The sequence below is a fragment of the Seriola lalandi genome, unplaced genomic scaffold (genome assembly GCF_002814215.2).
Source record: "Seriola lalandi dorsalis isolate HSWRI2012SDOR001 ecotype SW California unplaced genomic scaffold, Sedor1 jcf7180002054801, whole genome shotgun sequence".
NCBI classification, from domain to species: Eukaryota; Metazoa; Chordata; class Actinopteri; order Carangiformes; family Carangidae; genus Seriola; species Seriola lalandi.
In genome coordinates, this window is record NW_019525354.1 from 615,824 (window position 1) to 637,592 (window position 21,769).

Consider the following 21,769-nt stretch of genomic DNA (forward strand, 5'->3'; position numbering starts at 1 on the left):
CTGCTGAGAAAAGATAAAGATCCGTATCCTTTAACGTGGATATTAATGCAGGAGTCACTTTGTGATAAAGAATCAAGATGTTACTTCGCCTCTGGTAGCCAGTTCTTTGATTTGGCCACCTAAACTGTGCCTGGACAGCCTAATTCATCCGTCAATATTTATTCAATATTTATCGAAGGAAGGTGACGTTTGTATCACAAAATGTGGCTCTTACAGCGAAAAAGAGGAGTACAGCATCAGATAATGACTTTCATGTTAGAACAAATGCCCCAATTACATTTGGGATCATATCGTTCATTTCCGCTCAGGGACAACATGAGGATGCATGGAGGCGTTTGAACTGTTAGATGGAAAATAAAGAGGGCTTTATGCTATTTGAATATTTACCTACAATTGAGTGCTCGGGTTATGAGAGGGTGACGGGGGGTGAAAGTTCGCCACAGTCTGGGGAACAGAAGTCCAGTGTTTCATGACTTTTCCACAACCCACTGAACTCAACAGAGCAGTCAATGTGGGACTGAAGAAAGAGAGACAGTTAGAGAAAAATGCTATAAAGAAGAGACCATGAATGGCTCTCGCCCTATTTCTCAGGCCACAAAATCACTGAATTAATATTTTATGTTTATTTTTAACCATATGGTGTTAACTCATCCTCTTTTCTTCGGTTAATGTCATTATTATGCCAAAGCAGGGAAGAAAAGAGGCAGCTTCTGAATGAAGTGGGGCAGGTGCATTTGCACAGAGCTCATGAATAGCGGCTTGCCATTAGCCATGCACAGCTCTGAAGCGCGCATAAATAATAGCTGGCACTGCTGATAAAAAAGCGCACCTTGGGGCCTCTCCCCCCCTTTCTCTCTCTCCTCCTTCGCTCTCTTTCTCCCCTTCTCTTTCTCTCTCACGGGAATTTACGCTTTTATTCCCCCCCCCCCTTTCATGGCTGCAGCACTGAGTCTGCAAGACAACTTCTTTGTAAGCAGCAGACTAATTAGAAATAGACTGATTTTTGTAGCAGCGTGTTTTTTATTTTGGGAGGTTGAGATAATTCATCTTCATGATAAAAATCTGAGACAGTTTTCTCTCTATCCTGCATTTGTAATCCTGTGCCTTGCAGAACGAATCCGCTGGACTGGTGCCTTCCTATTGAGACGCAAGAAGCATAGACACAAGGCTGCATCAGAGAGCCACAACACCGGCTTCTGTCATTAAAACAAACAAGACTGATATAAGTATATCAGTAACCATTGCAAGATTGCTTGTTAAATCCTGTGGTTACTCCTCGGGGATTTTGCTTATAGAAGTTGCATGCTCCAGGAGTGATAGTTCTCGGCCGGGACAGAAGGAATGGGATACCCGGGCAGAGCAGTGAGAGGATGGAGAGGGTGGAAAGGATGGACGCTCTTGGTTTGGGTCGCCGCTGTCAGCTTGCTTTCAGCAGACGGACGGAGAGTGAGGCAGCCCAGATGTCCCGCTGGATGTATTTGCACCAAAGATAATGCCCTGTGTGAGAATGTCCGATCCGTGCCTCACACTTTCCCCTCCGACGTCGTTTCACTGTAAGTGGTCCTGCAGCTGCATAATGAAAGACTCTTGATTTCATTGTTGGCTACCATATGATTGATAGTCAGGAAAGCTTATGGCATCTTTGTCTCTGCCTTTCAGTGTATCCAGGTCTCATCTTTACTGCACTTTCTGATAAATTCACCTTTAACATGTTCTCCATCCATGCAGATCTTTTGTCAAGTCTGGATTTCATGAAATCAACGGGGGAAGCTTTGTTCACACTCCTGCCCTGCAACTGCTGTGAGTATATCTATCTATCTATCTGTCTATCTATCTATCTATCTATCTATCTATCTATCTATCTATCTATCTATCTATCTATCTATCTATTTAGGCAGGGTGTCCCCAGAGGACCTGTATAGGGGCTGATATGCAGATTTAAAGAGGGATTCTCTGTAATGGTGTCAGGATTATGCAATAGACCACATGGCTACAGCAACTAACAGCAGGGGCTGTGTTTGTGTGTGTGTGTTTGTGTGTGTTTGTGTGTGTGTGTGTGTGTGTGTATGTGTGTGTGTGTGTGTGTGTGTGTGTGTGTGTGTGTGTGGAGACAAACATGTTCTTACTGTAAGATATAACACTTGAGGAAAAAAGGCGTACAAAAACAAAGCCACGTACATAACAGTATAGTTTATCCTGACATGACATGCACTATTAGATGTTTTCGTTAGAGTCTATTGAACAATTTGTTATTGCAAACCCACAAATCAACAGCAAGGTCGGCCTTAACCGTATTCTTTAATCACACTTGTTTCAGTTCACTGCACATAATAGCACGCTGTCACCGAGCGTCTTCTTGTCTCAGCAAAACATTTTTCTTGGCATCACTTGATCCATAAATCAGTCTGTATGTGCGTGAACTCTCAAGTGTAGGAGGAGGTACCAATGCAGTGATGCCAGAGAAACAGACTGGTGACCAGGAAGAGGGTAAATTTAACTGGGGAAAGTGAGTAAATGGTACTGCCCCGTCTGTTATTATTTACTATCAAGGTGACCCGGAGTGTCTTAACCTCCATTAAAGCACTACTAAATCAATGGGGCTTCTTTGTAGACGGGTCACTGTCTCCTGTTTTCTGTGCATACATCTTGGACTTGAAGGGGCATTTTGTGATTGAAATGTTATATTATGAAATACCAATGAGATTTTTGTTCGAAAGGTTTTAAAACATTTTTTTTTTTCAATAATAGATTCACCAAATAGAGGCGAAACTTTTCCGCTGGACTTATACTACTGCCAAATCCTTCATGTTCTCATAATCAGATTTAATGTGTAGATGAAGTGATGTGCACAATATGTCGTTGTTGGACACTACTCTTACATTACTGGTTCAAAGGGTGACTCAGAAACGTGGGAGGAGGCAACCATTTCTCTTGCATGTAGGAGTGAGCTGCCATTTCCCTGTTTTATTCATTTAATGTAATTTTTTTTCAACCACATAGCGTGGGCTGAAATACTGAATTAGTCTGTTGTGTTTTACACTTGGTCTGCCACAACATCGTTTTCACTGACTTCATCAAACAGTTTGGAGACCACACTCCCAGATTGTGTTGTGGTAACAAACAGCAACCCCAAATTTTACAACGTCCCATCAGCTCATTGTTGATGTTTTGAAGCTTAGCCTAGTTCGCCCTCTGTGTGTACCGTAAATATAGTTTTGAAACACTAACAGTGACAAAATGATGTGAATGAAGTGAGTTTCCGAGCATGGTTGGAAACTATAACAAAGGAGTGTACATTAGCTTTAAGTTACTTCCTTGTACTTACTTGTTTTTCATTTGTTCTTCACAGGTTGTTCACAGCAAACTCCTTTGACCTCATTGATGAAGATGCATTCCTGGGTTTACCACATCTTGAATATCTGTAAGTATTTCTCTTTAAAGCTTGCAATAGTCCTGCTTTTTAGTACATGAATAGTTATTAATATATAAGGTAAAGTGAATTTCTGTGGTAGAGTGTCATAAAATATACAAACATAGAATACACCATACACTGATCAAATGATGACTTTGGATCAGAGCGTTGCATTATTCTCAAGAATTGTGTAATATTGGCATGAACACTGGCATTTTAAAGCACCTACACACCCATGTTTCACCCACAAAGGTTTTTCCACATATGTTGCCTGATTAGGGTGGGATAACTTACGTCTTCATGATTTTGATTAGCTCATGAAGTTTGCTGGCCTCATGCAATTCCTAGCCTAACTCAGTCCGACATCAATCAGAGCAGGCGTCTATAATTTGGCACAACAATTGAAAACAACTGTTTAGGTGCACAGGGGCTTTAAGGTATAATTCATTTTGACATTTATTTCAGTATGAATGTACTGGATACTTGTATACAGTTAGTATACAGTTTAAAATGCAAATAGGACCGATCTCAGGTTTTCTACACAATATTCTCTCACAACAGCAAAGGGAGAAGACCTGCAGGAAGTCAAAGGAATTCAGATGTGAGATGACTTACATTGGGGTAATCTATCTTAATCTATCAAAATGCTTCTCATTCACAGATTTATTGAAAATAACAAAATTGCATCAATATCTCCATTTGCGTTCCGGGGCCTGAAAGCACTGATACATCTGTAAGTATTGCGTCACTGATACTCTTCCATCCTTTGTTCAACCCCAGTTTTTATGACTTTAACCCCAAATCATCCACACTTTACACCAACTGCTTTTACATTCTCCATTTAAATAATTTCTCAAAAGCTAATAGGATACTGGTATTTATGATACTCCATCATAAACTGTGCATTATTTGCCCTTTTCTCTCACTGTATCATTGTGTTACTGTTTGAAGTGCAAAGTAGGCACAAGTGCTGCTGCCAGTGGTGATGTCCAAGGTTACCGGCTGAAGGTGTCAGCTGGATCAGGTTGCAGAAAGGCATATCATGGTGACTCTAGATGTTGCATGGACTTAGTGGACCAGCAGAATTGTTGTTCACATATTGCAGAGAAAAAATGAAGGATTCAGTGACTTTAACTAATATAGCTTTATTTTTGTGTAGTTATTAGTTTTATACATTTTTCAAAAACAAGTTAAAGCAGTATGTATATGTGGTTATATTATTTAGGAAAGATTTCTTTATAGCATCCTTGTTAACAGAAATCATATTAACAAAATCTTAATACAGGAAAAAGCCAAACAGCATTAGATAAACTGTATTTTTGTAAAGACAGTTTCACTTTCCTGAACTGCAAAGTGTGCCAGAACTAATGATAGTTGAGAACGTGTTCGACCTGTATGTCAGGACTAAATATAACTATACAGTAACTTTAAACCAAGTGGCTCATAATCTGCCCCTGAGTCTATGACATTTTGAGTTCATGCAGGGTGGTGCAGCCAAATGCTCGCATACTTGTGTTCCTCACCATGAAATGAAACAATGTGTGGATGGATAGGTGGGTTACTCTCAACTCTCCCTGTTTATCTTTTAGGAAATCCTGTAGTGGAAAGCACTCAAATATGACAGGAAGTCAGGATTTATTCAGACAGGGTTCGGGTGGGAGAAGCCATTATTCTCATTATTAAAGCTGCAAATATCAATGTTAGTTATAGTAACAGTGGTTCAGGTTCATCTCGGATGTATCATGCTATCTGTGGCAGACAGAAAACAGTTTCTTATGCTCCATTGGTCTAGGTTTAAACCATTTCCAGTCAAGCAGTCATCAAACAATAATAGGTGGACAGATACAAATACTGTTACTACTAGTGTTTCTAATATGACCCCCAATGTCATATGCAACTGCGTGAAGGGATAAAGTGCCCTCTTCCTGTTGCTGTGGATACCTTCACCTGGTTTAGAGGAAAGTAAATTCACTTTCATACCAGTAAAATGATGAATAAATGCATTATTAGAGGATGTTTTGAATGCATCACATACAGTAAATACATTATTAAAAGGCACAGGCAGGGGTCCTGCTCAAATCCTGTCCACTCTGCTCTAACCCCACATCTGTTTGGAGAGCGCATTCTTGCACAAATTCAAAGTAAAATGGCCTCTCCCAGTGGTAAACCGACTCTCAAATAAATAATGCAACGTCCATGAATTACGCTGTCATTTCACTGCATTCACAGCTCTTTCTGGTTTGTAGTTCAGTCTCTATGCTCACAAATGAAAACTGTCTGTAAGGCCCTGTTTTAGTAGGTCAAAAACAAAGAGCAGTAATACTGTTTTTCAGTGTGAAGTGTGACCACTATTAAGAGAATGAAATATTACCCTGTACAGCTTCACATAATGGGTGTGTTGTATAAAGAACATCATGTCACCCTTTTCCAACAAATGATTTTCCCTCCCTGTACTCCATGTAATTACTTTCCCTTAATTAATGAATCACTAATTCTTTTATCCCCTTCCATTTCACTGCTTAGCCTTTCAAACACCTGATAGCTACATGATTGTTCTATGTCACAGAAATATTGTCGGGGGATTCAAGTTCTGACCTTACACTTAGTCGCTTGTAATTATGTTGGTAGAATAATTTGTTTATTCTACTCTCTATAATACAGATAAATGTCTCAGCGTGCACTCTCTGTGGAGAGACAGTCTACTTCTAATTCAATCAGTGTGTGTGTTATGATTTTATTCACATTGATTAGGAGTCTGGCATACAACAATCTTGAGACGCTGCCCAAGGATGTCTTCAAGGGCATGGACGCTTTGACTAAAGTGTGAGTGCAGCCTGTATCAGACACAATATATTCACAGTGATTCAAGGCTAAATGCATACACATTTCCGTATATATTGTTAATATGACCAGAAGTAATCATTATCTTTTTCTATGTGATCCTCTCCTTGTGTTTGACATGTGAACTAGCTATAGGCTACAATTTAGTTGATGTAAGCTAATGGAACAAGAAGAAATATACTGTAATATTTTTTGGTGTCCAGAGAGATTTTTTGGGAGGGGTGAGCTTCGCTGAAGCCCAGGAAAAAAATGTTGTCTTTTCCCCTCTTTACTTAAAGGAGCTATTTGTAAGTTTTGCTATCGCTACACAGGCCAACGTTAGCATAAACAGTTGTTCACTCACCAGTCTAGAAGAAACATTGCGAGTTCAACATCAAACTTCATTCCTTTGGAGCTGTCTCCAGCGGTGGAAAGCAACCCTCTTGTTTTGCTTCCATTTATAGCACTTATTTTCTTCTACTGCATGCTAATATGCTAGCCTCAACCCGGCCGCACCATCTCGTCACTTTCTGATACCGAGTCACTGTTGCATCCAGGCTGCCCTGAAGAAGTAGCACTGGTCAGAGGAACGTATTATAACCTCTTTTAAACACAACGATGGCTGAAGCTCTCAGCAAGACTGGTAGGCCTAAGTAAACAGCTGATGCTAACGTTAGCTATATAGCGATAGCAAAACTTACAAATAGCTCCTTTAAACTTTGGAATTAAATACAGTAATATTATGAAGCCATGGTGCTAGAATGGAAAGGAGAGGAATCCCCACTCTAAATAGAGGATCAGAGTGAGAAGAAACAGAGTAAGGAATGGACAGATTGTAAAGGAAAGCTTGGGTTAGCATGCCAGAATGTCAGGGTAAATGGTACACAAGTCAGTTACAGAGAAAAGAATTGGATGCTGGCTTTGGTTACAATCAGCTAGAATAATGCAGCCAGCAATGTGTGTGTGTGTGTGTGTGAGTGTGTGTGTGTGTGTGTGTGTGTGTGTGTGTGTGTGTGTGTGTGTGGATTCAATACACAAATTCAAGGTCAACAACAATTCCGACTGAGAGTGGGCGACAAGCAGAGATCACTCAGGCAAAGAAGACCACTTGTTGTTGTGCTGTCATGTAGAGGAGAGCAGATTAGGAATCCAAAACTTGTTTAGAATACATGCTTCAAAAGTGCCTGTTTATGATATTATGTCGTAACTAACAAATCTGTCAACTGATCTTCCATGTTATTCGTCCGTGCATGTAGGGATTTGCGAGGCAACAGCCTGATATGTGACTGCAAGCTAAAGTGGCTGGTGGAGTGGATGCACAACACTAACGCCACCCTGGATCAGATCTACTGCAGCGGCCCACCCATTCACCAGGGGAAGAAGATCAATGACCTGCTGCCACACTCTTTTGACTGCATCACAGCAGGTATCATCTTCCTCTGTCTGTCCCCTTGTCATAGAGGAAATACATCAACAATAGCTCTCTGTCCCCAATTGACTGCCTCACCCTTTTTTCCTCCCATGTCTCCTTCCTATCCATACAAATAATTTCAGTGCTGGGAATAAAGCCAAAATGCATAGTAGTGTTCTTTCTACCTGTGTATGGAAGAATTTATCAAGATGAAAGGCTTATTTGAAGAGAGAAAAGAAAGAATTCATTGTCATGTCATACTTTTCAGAGTTTGCCTCCTATCAGTCACTGAAGTTCGAGTCCATTTCAGTGGAGGCCTTCAGCTTTGGCGAAGATCAGTATGTTGTGTTCCCCCAACCCTTTGCTGGGACGTGCAGCTTCCTCGAATGGGATCACGTTGAGATGACCTTCAGAACCTATGACACCATTGAAAGTGAGTAAAAAAAAAAAAAGAAGAGCAGTGAGGTATAATTATTAACTGGGGCAGAAATGACAGGTAAGGGTATGAGTAACCGTGTATTGATTATATTGTCTCAATATGGTTAAGCACTCTTTAGGGATATAAAACAAATGCTATCTGTTCCTTTAGTATCAATGATTATCCGTCTTGTATTAATAATGTTTTTTTCATCATCCTCTCCTCTCTTTTCCTGTTTAGGCACCTCCACTGTGGTGTGCAAGCCCATGGTGATCGACAACCACCTCTTTGTCATCGTGGCCCAGTTGTTTGGGGGCTCACACATTTACAAACGTGACACCTCTGCTAACAAATTCATCAAGATCCAGGACATTGACATCCTGAAGATTCGTAAACCCAACGACGTGGAGACGTTCATGATCGATGGGGAGTCTTTCTTCGTCATCGCTGACAGCTCTAAGGTTGGCTGTTTTTTTTTCCTTTTCCAATACTCAGAAGTACTTATTGAGCAGAGCATAAACAGATCTTTTGGTGACAGATCACTTAAATGTACGGCTCAGTAGTGATGGCTGTTTTACTTTTTAATAACAATTACAATAACAAAGCTATTGTACTTGATTCCAATATATTGTAAATAGGTGTTACTGTGTCCACTCTGCTCTTCTAAAGTCTTCTTCCCACCGTGTCAGCTTTTCCTTCCCCCTGCTGTTCTGCGCAGCATGTCGTTTTGTGTCTGCTCCTGCTGATAACTCCAGCAATGCCAAATGTTCACATATGTTCTCACGTATGTTTCAGGATACTCAGACACACACACACTCATCTTTTGCCCCATACTCTAAAAATTACTGGTTAATTTGTTTTAGTAGATCACTATTAATCACTTTGTTACAGGTCTGTGACAGTTAGTATAGTAAGTTGTATTTTGAATAAAGTTGATCTTTGCTCATTTTTGACATTTTTTCTTCTCGCAGGCCGGCTCCACAACAGTGTACAAATGGAACGGGAATGGCTTTTACTCGCACCAATCACTCCACCCGTGGTACCGGGACACAGATGTAGAATATCTGGAGATCTCCAACAAACCCCACCTGATCCTGTCCAGCAGCTCCCAGAGACCTGTTGTGTACCAGTGGAACAGGGGTCAGAAACAGTTTGACCGCCGCACTGACATACCAGAGATGGAGGACGTCTTCTCTGTCAAACACTTTCGGGTCCAAGGTGAGAGCTGCAGCTTGAATAGCAGTGTATGTACACACACACAGGGTGTATTTTGCACTGACTAAAAAGACACTGCTATCAGCCAAATTCAACTTTAACTTTTTTATGTTTTGTCTCTTCGTTGGCAAATTAATTAGATTCAATACAAGTGTAGGGAGGTGGAGAGACCATAGTTGTGTAACCATAACTGTAAAAAAGCGAACAAAAGGTACAATTGCTTAATGGATGGTGAAAAGGCGACCAGATGAGCTGATAAACAAAAGATCCACAAGGCCGAACATCTGCCATCACTGTATTATCATATGTGTATTATTAACACGATATCAATATTTCTTTTTTTTCTTTTTAAAAAAAAAATATATTACAGTATCAGCTGCTGTGAATTAGTTTGCCCTTAGAGCAGGATACTACATAAACAGTATCTGTACTGAAGACGCCATCATTCTGTTTTTAATGCCAAGATTCAGATAGTCTGGGGCGTGTGATTAACAGTAGACTTGGACTCAGGCTCAACATTTTCATTGATTTTCATTGATTACACTAGTTGCTCATTGCTCCACATCTCATATCGGTATTCATTTCAAAAGTGGTAATGTCACTGTCAGCTGCAATAAAACCTGCCCATTAATCATTATTGTATTATTGTCTGTATTTGTTCTTTCTAAAGGGACAGCTCATCCACTAGTAACACTTTAATAAGTAGCTGCTGACAACAAGCTAAGAATTATTTTGGACTTAGATGAACTGTTTTTGTGAGCTTTTCTATGTCGGATTCTGATTTAGTAGCTGAATGTGTAAACTAAACAGTCCTTTGAATCTTTGTCCTTTTCCAAGGTGATCTGTTTATATGCTTAACAAGATTCATCGGGGACTCCAAGGTGATGCGCTGGGACGGTGCCATGTTCAAGGAGGTCCAGACATTTCCCTCCCGTGGTTCTATGGTGTTCCAGCCTGTCTCCATCGGCAAGTGGCAGTATGCGATCTTGGGCAGCGATTATTCACTGACGCAGGTCTACCAGTGGGACACCAAGAGGGGTCAGTTTGTCCCATCTCAGGAGCTGAATATCCAGGCACCTCGAGCATTTTCTGTGGTTTCCATTGACGACCGAGTGTTCCTGCTCGCATCCAGCTTCAAGGGAAAAACTCAGATATATGAGCACCTCATGATTGATTTGAGTAACTAAACCCATTGTCAAATCAGGACAAATGGCGTACACTACTTGCCAGTTGAATTTGAATCCGCTAGCAATTCCCATCTACAGTCAAACTAATGGAAGTTTCAAGCAGAAGCTCAAACTATCTAAAAAGATGTTTCAAATACAATTCAGGACCTTAAGGTTAGGCTGGGCTGAGATAAGGTGATTGAAATTCTTACATTGGTTATGACCAGTGAGTTTATTCTGACATATTCTACACAGTCCCTTATACCTAATGTTTTGCAACCTGCTGTAACTAGTTAATTTTGATAAACTGTTTAGGAATGCCTTATTCTCCATGTCACAAACTTTACTCAGAGTGCGAACTGACTATCTTTTAGGAAAAAACAAACTATCAACTCATTCTTTTTGTCTGTTATTCAACCGTGTAGGCTTACTACAGTACCTTGAAACACAGTATGTTTTTTCTATTCAACCCTATATATTGTTTATCTTTCTTGTAGGAATTTGATAGGAAAGGTTTAGGAATTTGGTAGTTCTGATGACCATGTAACATTAGCTACATAGTGAAATATTTCTTGAGAAAAGGAGGCAAAATGCATCCAGGGTCACATGTGCAGTTGTATCCAAAAAAAAACTATGGACACAAGAGACAATTTTCTTTAAGTCCTCTTTAATTAAACAGGGCATTTCAGGAAAATTAATTGAACTCTGTCACACAAGAGCTGTTTAGACTCTCATGTGACAAAGTCTGGGTCATCAAATACCTTGCAGAAGATGGAGAGTCTCATGAATGTTCAAATTGTAATCTAATCTAAATTTGATGATAACGCAACAGTAACACTGTAGTTAGTAATGTTAGTAATGTTACCAAATACGGATAAAAGTTGGACTACTTGCTGAGAATTATGTTAATCCTTCTAGCGTTTGGCAGCTAGTTAACCTGTGCTCCGTCAGTAATTACTTTACTCTTAAAGAACTGACCCTCATATATGAGTTGAAGAATCCACTAAACATTGTGAGAAACTAGGAAAACGACGTCACATCTCAGTTGTGTCTACTCTCAGAAAAGCAAGACTGTATGCATGATAGAGACACTCATAGTGTTGATTCCTGATGAATGACTCGCTAGAAGCATCCCACTGTGTCAACCAGCCCTCTCTCTTTCACTGCACTCTTGCCCCTTTTCTCCCTCATTGACAAAACCATTGTTGTCTTTACTCCGCAACTAAAAGCCAACCACTGTGCAGCACCTACTACCTGTGCTTTCACACGGTCCTCTTATTCTGACACAAAAGGAACAGAATATTGATAACAATTTAACAACTTCACTGACAACAACTTGCCAAATATAATGTTTACGTTTTTACAATACTGTGTAAAGTACTTTATATGATATTGCTTTTGTATGTAGACGGGACCACACTCAATGTTTTATTTTTCATAGACATAGAATTTAGTGTAGATATTTAAAAAAGAAAAAACAAAACAAGGATCACCTCCTCAAACACTGTGTAACATGCAACATCAGCAAAACAGTATAGACTTACTTGTGTCAGTCTAATCTAGTTAGGTAAGAGTATAGGATATTAGTTATTCCTTTGTCATCTTGCTCATTGTATTTTATGTACAGTAGTAATAAAATACTAAAATGCTACATCAGAGATGTGGTTCTTTTACTGTTGTTACCGATTTGCCAGTAAACTTATGTTTTCCATTCCTTAGATAACCTGGAGTTAGCAATCATTTGATTCACTCAAATCAGTGACACTCTTCATTATCACGTAGAAGATCCTCTTACAAGTCCAGTTTGGATTCAGTTGTTTTTTTTCTTAGATTTATAACCTTTTCCTCTTGAGCTGATACAATGTGTTTTCATACTTTATAATAATTTATGCAGTGACGTCCAATCCTGCACTAAAAGGTGTCGAGTAAGTGTTGAGTGTTGCGAGAAGGTAGGTGGTCAAAAGTGCAGAAGAATTAACAAAAACAAATACAGTGATCCCCAGCCAGTTCCAGCTGAACATTAAAAAAAATAAAAAATTGATGAAAAATGATTCTTTAGGAAATTGTTACATTGTCATAGCTCACAGATATTTTTTCAAATATCCTAAGACCTCGTTATTTTGAATTAAGTCATGTTTTTGATGTATAGGCCATGGTTATGACGTACGTGCTATGTCAAAAAAAATGATGAGCTTTAATACTCCTTATAATCATGTAGCCTACATACATGTAATTCAAGACCTATGTCTGTCCAAATGTGTAAGCTGAGATCTGTTTGGTTCAAATATGCACTGCGTCCCTCTGCAATATTCGTAAATGTTGGGTAATGTTTTAGTTGTCCAGCAGAGGTGGATTGAGTTCAGTTCTGCCCCCCTGTGGGCAAAGTAACCACCGCATGGGAGTTTCTATCCTAGCACCAAGGTTAGTCATTAACCTTGTCTTTTCAGTTACTCAGGGCACCGAAGGAGGACAGTACTCTGTCCGAGGCATGCTGCCGCTCAGCCGCCACATCTTACCATGGGCGACTGTAACCACTGTACACACGAGCGGGCTTTATCCGTAGAGGACGACATTACTGTGGTGTTTCACAAAGTTGACAGCCATGGCAAGAACAGCGACGGCGACGACCACGACGAGTGTGGCGACGATGAACGGACAGCAGAGCGGGTTCACTTGCAAAGAAACTGTCATGTGTTGTGCCATTATGGTGAAGATGCTGAGGAAAGGGGGGAAGCGCGAGGGAGCGAGGATTCACAGGAAGGCAGCGAGAAGAAAACGCTGTGTCCGCCTGCGTTTTGCGTCAGGAACAAGCCCGCATCATCCCGAGACGGAAGCGCACGTGAAGGTAGACGAGTTCACGCACTCATTGCGTTAAACGAGATTTAACCCTGAAGTGATAAATGCCCCCACCCTCATATCAGTGTCGGCTGTTTATGAACTTTGTGATAGGCAGAAGATGCAGAAATAAAGTGATAAGCAGCCAGAGAACCAGAGACTTCCTGCGTAGCCTTACGTTATACAACCGTGTAACGTCACGTATTAGTAATAACAGTGCTGATATCACGTGTATATCATTAACCTACTAGTCGAAGGAAAGCACAAAAATCACCGTTAAAGACGAAGGAAAGCACATCTTAAGTCATTTAAACAATTTTTGTAAAGTTTGGACGCCTTTCTGTTTTTTCTTTAAGGCTGACACAAATGACGTAATTTCATAAGATTTACGTCACGATAAAAGTGGGTTACACAGTCCAAATGTTTTAGACTGTGTAAACAAATACTAGTAAATGGAAATATGTTGTTTGTGGTAATTTATTAACCGGTAATGTTTTTATTGATAGTGGTTGGTCTTACCAAGAGTCTAACGTTAACTATATCTCCTTATTTACATTTTATTCTTAATAATCACCATAATAAGACACATATTGTTCAAAGTTAGTGTGCCTCTCAACAACTAGGTTGCTAAGTGTGTAGCCTGCCGTCTGCTCTAAGCCAGCTTAGCTTTTGCATCATCCTTAAAGGATGGATGACTGTGCACTTTTAGAGTACCAGGGCAACAATACCTGCAGGCTCTTTGCATATCACACAGATTGTATAAATAAGATCTTTTGAATTTTAAACATTTCCTCTTTATATGGCTACAGTGTACATCTGAATATCTTTTCAATAAGTAAGTGCCCATCAACAAAAGAGGTATAGAAGGGTTTTTTCCACTGGTGTAACAGGGTATGAGGAAGAAAGGCTCTGTGCCTTTGATTTGGAAACGTACAAGGAAGTGAAAAATGCATTCTCATTGCCCCTGATTATCAGTTTTGCATAATCTACATTTTGTACCCGGAGTAAAATGCCAATAACAATGTGGAAAACAAGGCAGTACTTATAAATGTGTGGGTTCCCTTTGTTAATCACTGGTATTCTCACACCAACAACTTATTATTTCCGATTTTCTCTTTAATTCAATTTCAATTTTGATATTAAAATTTTGATTGACAATAATTAATAATTATTAATTACATACTTGGTGAAATGATGAAATTCTGCAAATATTATAAGTGATGATAAGATTTTGTTCTTGCTTTAATGTTTATCATCTCATCCAAGTCACTGATTCCAATCAAAATGTAATTAACAAGTAACAAAAGTAAGTGTAATACTGTAATACTACGTCAGTAAAGTAACACTATAATGATCTTCCTGCCTGTTTCTACTGGGCACTATGGGAAAACTAAGAATACAAAAGATCACTATGTTCAGACAAATCTGATAGCAGTGCACCAATATGACAACTTAAGGTTAAAGAGGATGGACATTCAGCTGTTTGGCTTGATGCAAGGTTAACAAGACAAATGATTTGTATAATAAATGGAATGATAAATAGACCGCACATTGTGGACAAGCACAAAGAAAGATGCCTGAGTGACCTCAGGTTGAAATTTAATCTCTACAAGCATATCAGTTTATTGTTCCACAGGCAGGGTTTGCAAACACTACACCGCTGTCTTTTGCGGATCTTTTTGTTTGTGGTTTTTGCAACTGAATTTTTACCCAGGCCACATGGAGTTCAGTAACATACTCTCCATCCTGCAGTTACTGCACCAGCATAAGTACAACAAAACAAGCAGTATTTTTATAAATGAAGTGTGGAACAGTAGTACCCCTCTTAGGCCCTCTTATCTCTTGCCACACCTTCATACTTATCTTCTCTGCCACCATCACTACCTGTTCTTTAACTCGCTCTTCCTTTTCTCTCTTTTTTACAGAAAAACCAAAGGGATGTTCGGGTCTTGGTTTGTTCTATGCTTTCTTGTCCACAGTTTTCTTCTCCATCATTGCCGTCTTGGTGAAAACCATCCAGGGAGTGCACGCCATAGAAATCAGCGCCATACGCTGCTTCTTCCAGATGCTCTTTGTTATGCCATTACTCATCTACCACAAGTAAGCATAATGGAGAAACTCAAACATTTAAGACTTTTAAACATTCATTTCAGGTTAAAGTTTTACAGATGACATGAAATAGTTAGGGTTATAGTAACACTCCCAAACAAACCAAACCAGCAATTTATGTGTTGTGACAAGATTAAGTGCATAAACTCAGAGAAATAGCATCTTTCCCTGTCCGCAGTGTATCTCCGGGGATTCCTGGTGTTGTGTTCACTTTGTAGGCAAGAATCCTGACTTAACATACTGTCACTGCTCAGACAAGTTTAAGAATGTTGATGAAAAATAGGCTACTTCATTGTCTTCCCATTTGAAGTTGTTATATTGTACACATCTCATGCCATTTTCACATGACAACACTGTTAAAGACTACAATGAACATCACAGATTTTTAGAAAATAATACTTTAAAATCACATTTTGACCCTAAGAATTGAAATTAAACTGAATTCCCAAAGACTACCACCAGTATTCCTATTCATTCATCTACCTGTTCATCAATCCATCCATTCCTCCTCTGCATTTTTTTTATTTTAACATTAAATCATCACCAACCAAACTGCCCCTCCTCCTCTCCTTTCAGCCCCATCCATGCATCCATTCATCACTGTCATTTCCTCACAACCTAAATGTATCCATCTATCTACCGAACCATCCAGCCATTTGCCATCACTCAGCTCACTTTGCTGCTCAGTCCATCCTGTTTTTTTCTGAAATACTTTTAATTGCTTCCTCTATCAGTCAGTCTAGTCATCCATCCATCCAGTCATCCATTCATCCATCATCCTCATATCTCTGCTCCTCCAGGACAGGTTTCCTCGGACCCAGAGATAAACGTATATTTCTGGTACTTCGGGGTTTCATTGGTTCCAATGCCATGATCCTGCTCTTCTATGCTGTTCAGCAGATGCCATTAGCAGATGCCACCGTCATCATGTTCAGGTGAGAGCTTGTTAGAACATAATTGAAAGTGGATTAGTAGAGATGATCCTAACACTAAAATTACATTCTATCCTCGTTGAATTGTACAGTTTTCGTTAATCTCCCTCTCATTCTTATTCTTTCCTCTCCCTCATCTCTGTATCTGACTTGCCATTTTCCTTACTTACTTAACTATTTATCTGTCACACATTCTTTTTAATACATTGAATAGATGGGAAAGTGGATTCACATAGAGCTGTATACCTCATATGTCAAAATTCTGTTGAGACAATAATCAACATTTCTCACCACACTTCCCTCTTAATTTAACTTACTTTTTCACATGCTCTCATCTCTATCACTTTTCTTTCTTTCTTTATTAACCCTTTTTTTCACTGTCCATTGACCCCTCAGTAATCCAGTCTTTACCTCACTCCTGGCTTGGATCTTCTTGAAGGAGAGATGTACAATCTGGGACTGTGTCTTCACTGTCTTCACCATCACTGGAGTCATACTTATCGCCCGGCCACCATTCCTCTTTGGTGGTCATCTACGTGGCATTGAGGGCAACTACACCAACCACATAAAGGGGACTATTGCTGCATTTGCAGGTAATACAATGAATGGACTCCGTTTTATATATGCATTTATAAAGCATTTGAGTTTGTATGACCATAATAAGTCAGTCAGTCAGTCCTTTATTTTAACTGCTTAACCAGGTCAGGATTACCATGGCAACTAGGGGAATTCATTTCAGTACAACTATGTCCCAAGGCATATACAGTTCAACTGGGAGATACAGTCTTTTACGTCTCAGTGGATTGGTCTCAGTGGTGGTTAGTCTCATAATCCTTCCTAATAACATTTGTGAGTACCCTTGCTGTCACACCAAATGTGACCATTGTGCAAATAAAAGCCATTATTTTCTCTCCTTAGCAACTGCTCGAACAATAGCAACGTTTGCTTGCCTGATTTCCATCAGGTTCAAGTAAATTGAACTTTGTTCCCCGCAAAGGCTGGGCCCTAAGTACAGTGACATCCATGAAGTGATACTTTGGCATAGACAGGAGGCAGAGGTTACGAATGGTGCCAGTTTGACTGTAGAGAAGGATGCAGGAAAAGTTCACATGGTATGGCATGGCAGAATATATTATGTTAGTAAAGAGCCTGAAAATACAGGGGCAATCAAACATGGACTCACAGATGGTTTTATTAGGTTATGGCTGTCAGCAACAGTCCAATAAAAAAGATTTTCATCAGGGTCACAAGAAGGAACCCATTCCAGTAAGTTTCAGTAGAGCGTTTGTTAATTAACTTGAATGATTTCACGATGAATTCAGTGATAAATGTGTGGTTATGAAGCAGCAGATTTAGATATACTTTTTAACTTTCATTGTATTTCTGATTGGTGTATTCAGTCTCTTATTTTTTGATTTATTCACAGGAGCGATCGCTGCTGCTTTTACGTTTGTTGTCCTTCGCAAGATGGGGAAGAGCGTACATTACTACCTCTCTGTTTGGTACTATGCTGTAATCGGTTTCATCGAGTGCATCATCACTGTATCCGTCCTTGGGGAATGGAAAATCCCGTTCTGTGGCCGTGATCGCTGGTTGCTGATGTTGATCGCTGTCCTGGGTATTGCTGGTCAGTCCTTCCTGACGAAGGCCCTGCAGATCGAGAAGGCCGGACCTGTTGCCCTGATGAGGACTGTGGATGTGGTGCTGGCGTTCATCTTCCAGTTTATTTTCTTTAACCGTGCACCGACCTTGTGGAGCCTCGGAGGGGCGCTGTGCGTAGTGATGAGCACTAGTGGAGTAGCAGTTAGGAAGTGGTACAGTAGCTCTCGCAAGAGCTGAGCAGGAGAAGCAGTATAGAATACTTAAGTATTACTATTTAAACTTTTTTCACTATCATATGTTCTTGATTTCTTCAGTGTTTTACTTGTTATTTACATGCAAACCTAAGGAGGAGGTTTAAGCTATTTAGAGAGTTGAAAGCAAAAACATACAAGGATAATCTAGTGGCGGTCAGTTATGAGCTTGTGAGAGTTTTTAATACAAATTTGAATACTGTACATCTATACATGTTGACGCCTGAGAGTCAACTTGTGTAATTTACTATTATGCATTTATTTTTGTGTAAATGAGCACATCTGTGAGGGAAATAAGCAGAAGAAAAACCTTTATATCCACTTTACAGCTGTATCCCACTCCCTGGAGTCTGTGTAGCTAACGAACTGCTTATTCATGAGCGAATTCCTATTCTCACCATAATAAAATATGTACAGCATAAATGGGGTGAAAGCTGAATTTCACCATAATGAAGAAGTTTGATGAAAGATGTCCTTGGGTCCCATTTGCCTTTTGCTTCGAACCTGAACGAAATAGCCAAAGAGATAGGTTTACTGTATTGGGACCATTCATACTGTTTCACATAACAACAATAATAGTACACTAAAAAAAAGTATACTACATTTTTTATTTTCTTGTGGCATGTGCTAGGCACTGTGAAATGAGTATTTGTGAAGAAAACACTTCATGCATCTGTGATGCTGACAATGTAACTATGATCACTCTTACAACTACTATAAGGAAAGGTAAAATAATGCACATAAGTGGTATAAGCATTTAAATACAGCCATTTATTAGCCATTTTTTTAGCAAACAAAAAGCTTTTATCATAAAGACATTACAAATATTTGAGTCAAAAATAGAAAAATAGAAAGGCTGAAAATAAAATCTCAAAATGGGTTTTCATAGTTTTTACTTGAATACACAATCATGCTGTAGGATTCTCTCAGGGATTTTTCACCTGTTTATAATGGCCAAATTAGAATTACATGGAAAGCCTGCCCAAACATTATTCTATTGTGATATATTGATTTTCTGATTTGATTTTTCTTCTGTTACTTTACTAAAATATTAAAAGCAAATGGAAAATATCTATTATTATCCAGTTCATAGTTAATCATTTCTTAACAATATTGTGCCTTAAGTAGGGACCTTTAACCTCCAGCTTTTCTCAGTAGAGCTGCTCAGTAACCAGCAGCTTGTACTGAGCAGTTCTCTAGTGTCACTGTGCAAATGGACCTGAAGTAGGGTTCTTCTGAGAGAAAAAAATCATCTCAGTCAGTAATGATTTTTAAATGCTTGTATGACAAAATCAAAGATAAAGTCTAGCAGCATTTTTTAAATGAGGCACATGAGATGTGACCCTTATATCCCCCAAAGGCCACAGTCTTATGGTGGCTAGCACTTAATGTCATCTTAGAGCTAAAGCATCTATTTAGTGCTCTCAACAGTCTAAGAATATCTTCTCTTTTTATCTAATGTGACACTTTCTTTAACAGTTATGTATGTTTGTTTCCTTAATTTTCTTCTTTAAGAAGTCAACTATATATTTTAAGGAGACTATAGAGATTTACAGAAGTCCTATAAGGCATGGCACATGTGAAAGCACAATTAAAGCAATGCTGCCCTTTCTATGCTGGAGAAAGCATTCTCTTAGATTGACCTGAGAGTTTATTTGATGTTTATTTCCATTTAATTTGCTGTGGTTTGAAATTAGCTCAATTGTGCACAAACATTATGCAAGAATAAGTCAAATTATACTGATTAGGATAGCACTGATATGATATTTTATCACCAATATTACCAGTACCAGTTATTAATAAACAATGCAACAGCTCATAAAATTCTAATCCTACCCATTGGTTTTAAAGAGCAAAATAAACTGTAGTTAAATTGTTCATTTTGGGTCATTGTAAAACAAGCCCTGGGATATAATTAATTTTTTAAGTGATGAACAGTCAAAGCGTGAAATAAACAAAAAATCAGCCCAAGACTTGTGATTCCAGTGTCGTATTTTAGTGTGGAAGAATTTATTTAAAGACACTGTGGCATTTATTTATCATTGTTCGTAGTACAGTAGGATGTTAAGGTCACCTCAGATGTTCAGAGGCTAGTTTTATGTTGTTCTTGTTTGGTTTGCTTTGACATTGACTTTTAGTGCTCAGAATTTTGGTTTAGATGACTTGAATGCTGGTAGTGTAAGCACAATGTGTTGAATTGCCAGCAGATGGTTAGGTAAACATTTGTTTCAGGACCTATAAGCCTTACAAACCTACTAAAGATGTTTTTAGGATTTTTAAACTATGCTTTAATAGTATTTTTAAGATTTCTGTAATGTATTACATCGACATATTCTTGTGTAAGATGTATATATTTCTGCATAGTGATGGTTAATATTTAGTTTCTTATTATTCAAGAATAAATTCTATATGAATTTATAACTCTTGTTGTCTGTGGTCATCATTATATGTTTCTAACATGACTGAAACTTGCGGAACCGACCCAAACTGTGTAGAGGGGTTGTCTGTTCTTACATCATTGTCCCAGAGCCTATGGCGTTGCCCGAGCTCCGCTGATGAATCATTAGATGACAATGGTACAAACTAGGCAACCTTTTTTTACAAACCACTGAGTCAGGCAGCTGTTGACAGGAGGGCTAAGAATAACCTGTCTGAGTGGATTGTAGTCTTTTTGTGTTTGTGCGAGTGTGTGTGTGTGTGTGTGTGTGTGTGTATACGCGTGCAGGTTATTTGTCTCTGCGAGCACTACACAACTTTCTACTATGCCTTTGTTTATTTTCCTTTTATTTGTAAACAACGCACAGTTGTGAGGCCTTGTCTATTCATGCCAAATGGCTGTGTTCGCCTTGTGTCACCCATATCTTGCAAAATAAAGGCCTGTACCTTGCATAGAGGGCTGAATATATACATAATACAAACCTTCCTCTGGATCGAGGCATGGTTGCAGGGTAATTTTTCAGCGGAGCACTGAGCTAAGTGAAGTGTAAAAAAGCGGAACTAGAACAGAGTAGCTCTTTGTTGCAGGGTAGAATAACTTGGGGCTAAAGATGTCTTGTGTAAAAAGAGTTTTTGAAGCTGCCACCTACAGTTTTAGCAATACTTTTGTTTCAGTTGCAACATGCAATGCGATCATCAATTTCTTTAAAGCGCAATCACATATACAACAGTATACTCATATTGACGAGTGTCATCATATACAAATAACAAACTTGAGTGATTTACGTTGTTAATTCTATGTATTATAGGCATTATCATTTTTAATGATACTCCTATTATCATTAGTTACTATTATCATTATTATAGTTATAACATCAGTGGTCATTAAGTAACAGTAGTATAATTGTAATGTCTCCCTGCACATGTAATCAGCTTTTTCTGACAGCAGAGGGCAGGATCCACAAAAATTAGGACAATGTAACTTCACCTGAAACTCTTAATAGTTGTGGCGGTGTACTGTACTTATGTATTGCCTTGTGTTTCTTTTCATAAAGCCTTACATTTCCTCAGTAAAACACAGTGAATGGCCTTGTCGTTGAAAGAAATAAACTTGCCTTGCCATGGCAGTTTTTAGATGTGGTATCGCAAGTAAATGTAGTTA

General features: G+C 39.0%; 2 protein-coding genes across 2 annotated transcripts; both read left to right on the plus strand.

Moving 5' to 3' along the window:
• Positions 1 to 11: 11 nt before the first annotated feature.
• Positions 12 to 12,093, plus strand: lgi1b (leucine-rich, glioma inactivated 1b). The gene is made up of 10 exons (XM_023426055.2): positions 12 to 1,553; positions 1,729 to 1,800; positions 3,350 to 3,421; positions 4,074 to 4,145; positions 6,164 to 6,235; positions 7,489 to 7,658; positions 7,912 to 8,076; positions 8,302 to 8,522; positions 9,033 to 9,279; positions 10,114 to 12,093. The coding sequence occupies exons 1-10, from the start codon at positions 1,342 to 1,344 to the stop codon at positions 10,461 to 10,463; spliced, it is 1,653 nt and encodes a 550-aa protein (XP_023281823.1). The 5' UTR covers positions 12 to 1,341; the 3' UTR covers positions 10,464 to 12,093.
• Positions 12,094 to 12,825: 732 nt separating this feature from the next.
• On the plus strand, positions 12,826 to 20,592 carry slc35g1 (solute carrier family 35 member G1). The gene is made up of 5 exons (XM_023426054.2): positions 12,826 to 13,287; positions 15,203 to 15,377; positions 16,187 to 16,321; positions 16,715 to 16,911; positions 17,745 to 20,592. Exons 1-5 carry the CDS (start codon positions 12,960 to 12,962, stop codon positions 18,155 to 18,157), a joined length of 1,248 nt encoding a protein of 415 aa, XP_023281822.1. The 5' UTR covers positions 12,826 to 12,959; the 3' UTR covers positions 18,158 to 20,592.
• The last annotated feature ends 1,177 nt before the right edge of the window (positions 20,593 to 21,769 follow it).

What these genes read in the sequence shown, in the direction of transcription:
- lgi1b (XM_023426055.2), top strand. Translation starts at nt 1,342, where the DNA reads ATGGGATACCCGGGCAGAGCAGTGAGAGGATGGAGAGGGTGGAAAGGA. An exon ending in ACTCCTGCCCTGCAACTGCT is followed by an intron (nt 1,801 to 3,349) that starts GTGAGTATATCT and finishes TGTTCTTCACAG; the next exon opens with GTTGTTCACAGCAAACTCCT. An exon ending in TTACCACATCTTGAATATCT is followed by an intron (nt 3,422 to 4,073) that starts GTAAGTATTTCT and finishes TCTCATTCACAG; the next exon opens with ATTTATTGAAAATAACAAAA.
- slc35g1 (XM_023426054.2), top strand. Translation starts at nt 12,960, where the DNA reads ATGGGCGACTGTAACCACTGTACACACGAGCGGGCTTTATCCGTAGAG. An exon ending in AGACGGAAGCGCACGTGAAG is followed by an intron (nt 13,288 to 15,202) that starts GTAGACGAGTTC and finishes TCTTTTTTACAG; the next exon opens with AAAAACCAAAGGGATGTTCG. An exon ending in CCATTACTCATCTACCACAA is followed by an intron (nt 15,378 to 16,186) that starts GTAAGCATAATG and finishes CTGCTCCTCCAG; the next exon opens with GACAGGTTTCCTCGGACCCA.